The sequence below is a fragment of the Bos indicus x Bos taurus genome, chromosome 23, assembly GCF_003369695.1.
Source record: "Bos indicus x Bos taurus breed Angus x Brahman F1 hybrid chromosome 23, Bos_hybrid_MaternalHap_v2.0, whole genome shotgun sequence".
NCBI classification, from domain to species: Eukaryota; Metazoa; Chordata; class Mammalia; order Artiodactyla; family Bovidae; genus Bos; species Bos indicus x Bos taurus.
The window spans coordinates 31,948,524-31,950,378 of NC_040098.1; the positions used below are offsets into that span (position 1 = coordinate 31,948,524).

The 1,855-nt window shown below is 39.8% G+C and overlaps 1 protein-coding gene across 1 annotated transcript; it reads left to right on the forward strand.

Annotated features, from left to right (window-relative positions):
* Positions 1–640: 640 nt before the first annotated feature.
* Positions 641–1,570, forward strand: LOC113881650 (putative olfactory receptor 2W6). Its single transcript, XM_027524725.1, has one exon. It carries the CDS (start codon positions 641–643, stop codon positions 1,568–1,570), a length of 930 nt encoding a protein of 309 aa, XP_027380526.1.
* The last annotated feature ends 285 nt before the right edge of the window (positions 1,571–1,855 follow it).

The window sequence follows — 1,855 nt, forward strand, 5'->3', positions numbered from 1 at the left end:
TAATGTAAGTGAAAATGATGACACTATGAAGCAAATACATACTTAAACAACATTAATAAGATTATAATAGTCCAGATCAAGGTAGACAGTTTTTTTTGTGTGTGATTTTCAAATCATGTCTTGGATACTGAGATTAGTCCTGGTTGTCAGATTTTCAGAAGGTCATTGTCAACATTTAGGATATTTGGAAGACATCTACTAAGGTGATAATATACCTGATAACCTTGTTATAAGAACTGTTGAAGGAAACTGAATGCTTTGGTCTAAAGAAAATTTAGGTGTGGTAACTCTTTTAAAATATTTTAATGATGGTCATATTAAGAGATATTAAGATATGATATATGCTCAATAAGATTAAAATACTTTGTCTTATGAATAAGGGGAAATTTACTACTTGATAAAAAGTTATTGATTCTCGTTTTAAATTTTCCAACAATGAAATAATCTGCCTATATGTTTGAACAAATGATAAACAAATTATGTGCCTGGGCAAAAGCTATTCAAATATTAAATGGGTTGTGAGACTTGATGTCTTACATGTTCCTTAAAAATCCTGATTTTCAACGGTTTTCAGAAAATAAAGATTAAGAATTCTTTATTCCATTCTTACCAGTTATACAGATGATATGAAAAGAAGGCAATGGAAAAATCCAATGACAGCTCAGAGTATGGTTTTATCTTAGTGGGCTTCTCTGATCGTCCCAAGCTGGAGATGGTGCTCTTCATAGTAAATTTTACTCTGTATTCAGTGGCTGTCCTGGGAAATTCAGCCATAATCCTTGTGTGTATATTAGACTCTCGACTTCATACACCAATGTACTTCTTTCTGGCAAATCTTTCCTTTTTAGATCTCTGCTTCAGTACTAGCTGTGTCCGCCAGATGCTGGTTAACCTCTGGGGCCCTGATAAGACCATCAGCTATGCGGGCTGTGTTGTCCAGCTTTTCTCTTTCCTTTCTGTTGGCGGAGTCGAGTGCCTCCTTCTGGCTGTCATGGCCTATGACCGCTATGCTGCAGTCTGCAGGCCCTTGTATTATACGGTCATTATGCACCCCCAGCTGTGCTTACGACTGGTGGCTGTGGCCTGGGGAAGTGGGCTGGTCAATGCCATCGTCATGTCCCCACTGACAATGACTCTCTCCAGATGTGGTCAGCGACGAGTTAACCATTTCCTCTGTGAAATGCCGGCCCTGATCAAGATGGCTTGTGTGGACGCTCGTGCAGTGGAAATGCTGGGCTTCACCTTTGCCATTCTCATTGTCCTACTGCCCCTCACTCTTATTCTTGTCTCCTACGGTTACATCGCAGCAGCTGTGCTGAGGATCAAGTCAGCTGCTGGGCGCCGGAAGGCCTTCAATACCTGTAGCTCCCATCTCACTGTGGTCTCCTTGTTCTATGGGAGCATCATTTATATGTATATGCAGCCAGGAAACAGCTCTTCCCAAGACCAAGGCAAGTTTCTCACCCTCTTCTACAACCTGGTGACTCCCATGTTGAATCCACTCATCTACACCTTAAGGAATAAGGAGGTGAAAGGGGCGCTGAAAAAGGTTTTGGGGAGGCAACAATGAAACATAGAGGTATGCTAAGTTATAATGTCCTAGGAAATTTTTTTTCAAACATTACTGTTTATGTTGTGCTTAAAATAACTTTAGCCAATGTACCAAACACTCTTGGATTTGTTTTTTAAATGTGGATAAATACACCTAAGTGTATCCAGAGTCAAGGTGAATCAACCCAAAACCTTAGGTACACACAATATGGATGTAACTTTACCGTGTGAGCCACCAGGGAAGCCCACTATATATCCTAAGTTATAAAACTGAGTAGATACTTTTAAGCCTCTTAATAAAAAC

What these genes read in the sequence shown, in the direction of transcription:
- LOC113881650 (XM_027524725.1), top strand. Translation starts at nt 641, where the DNA reads ATGGAAAAATCCAATGACAGCTCAGAGTATGGTTTTATCTTAGTGGGC.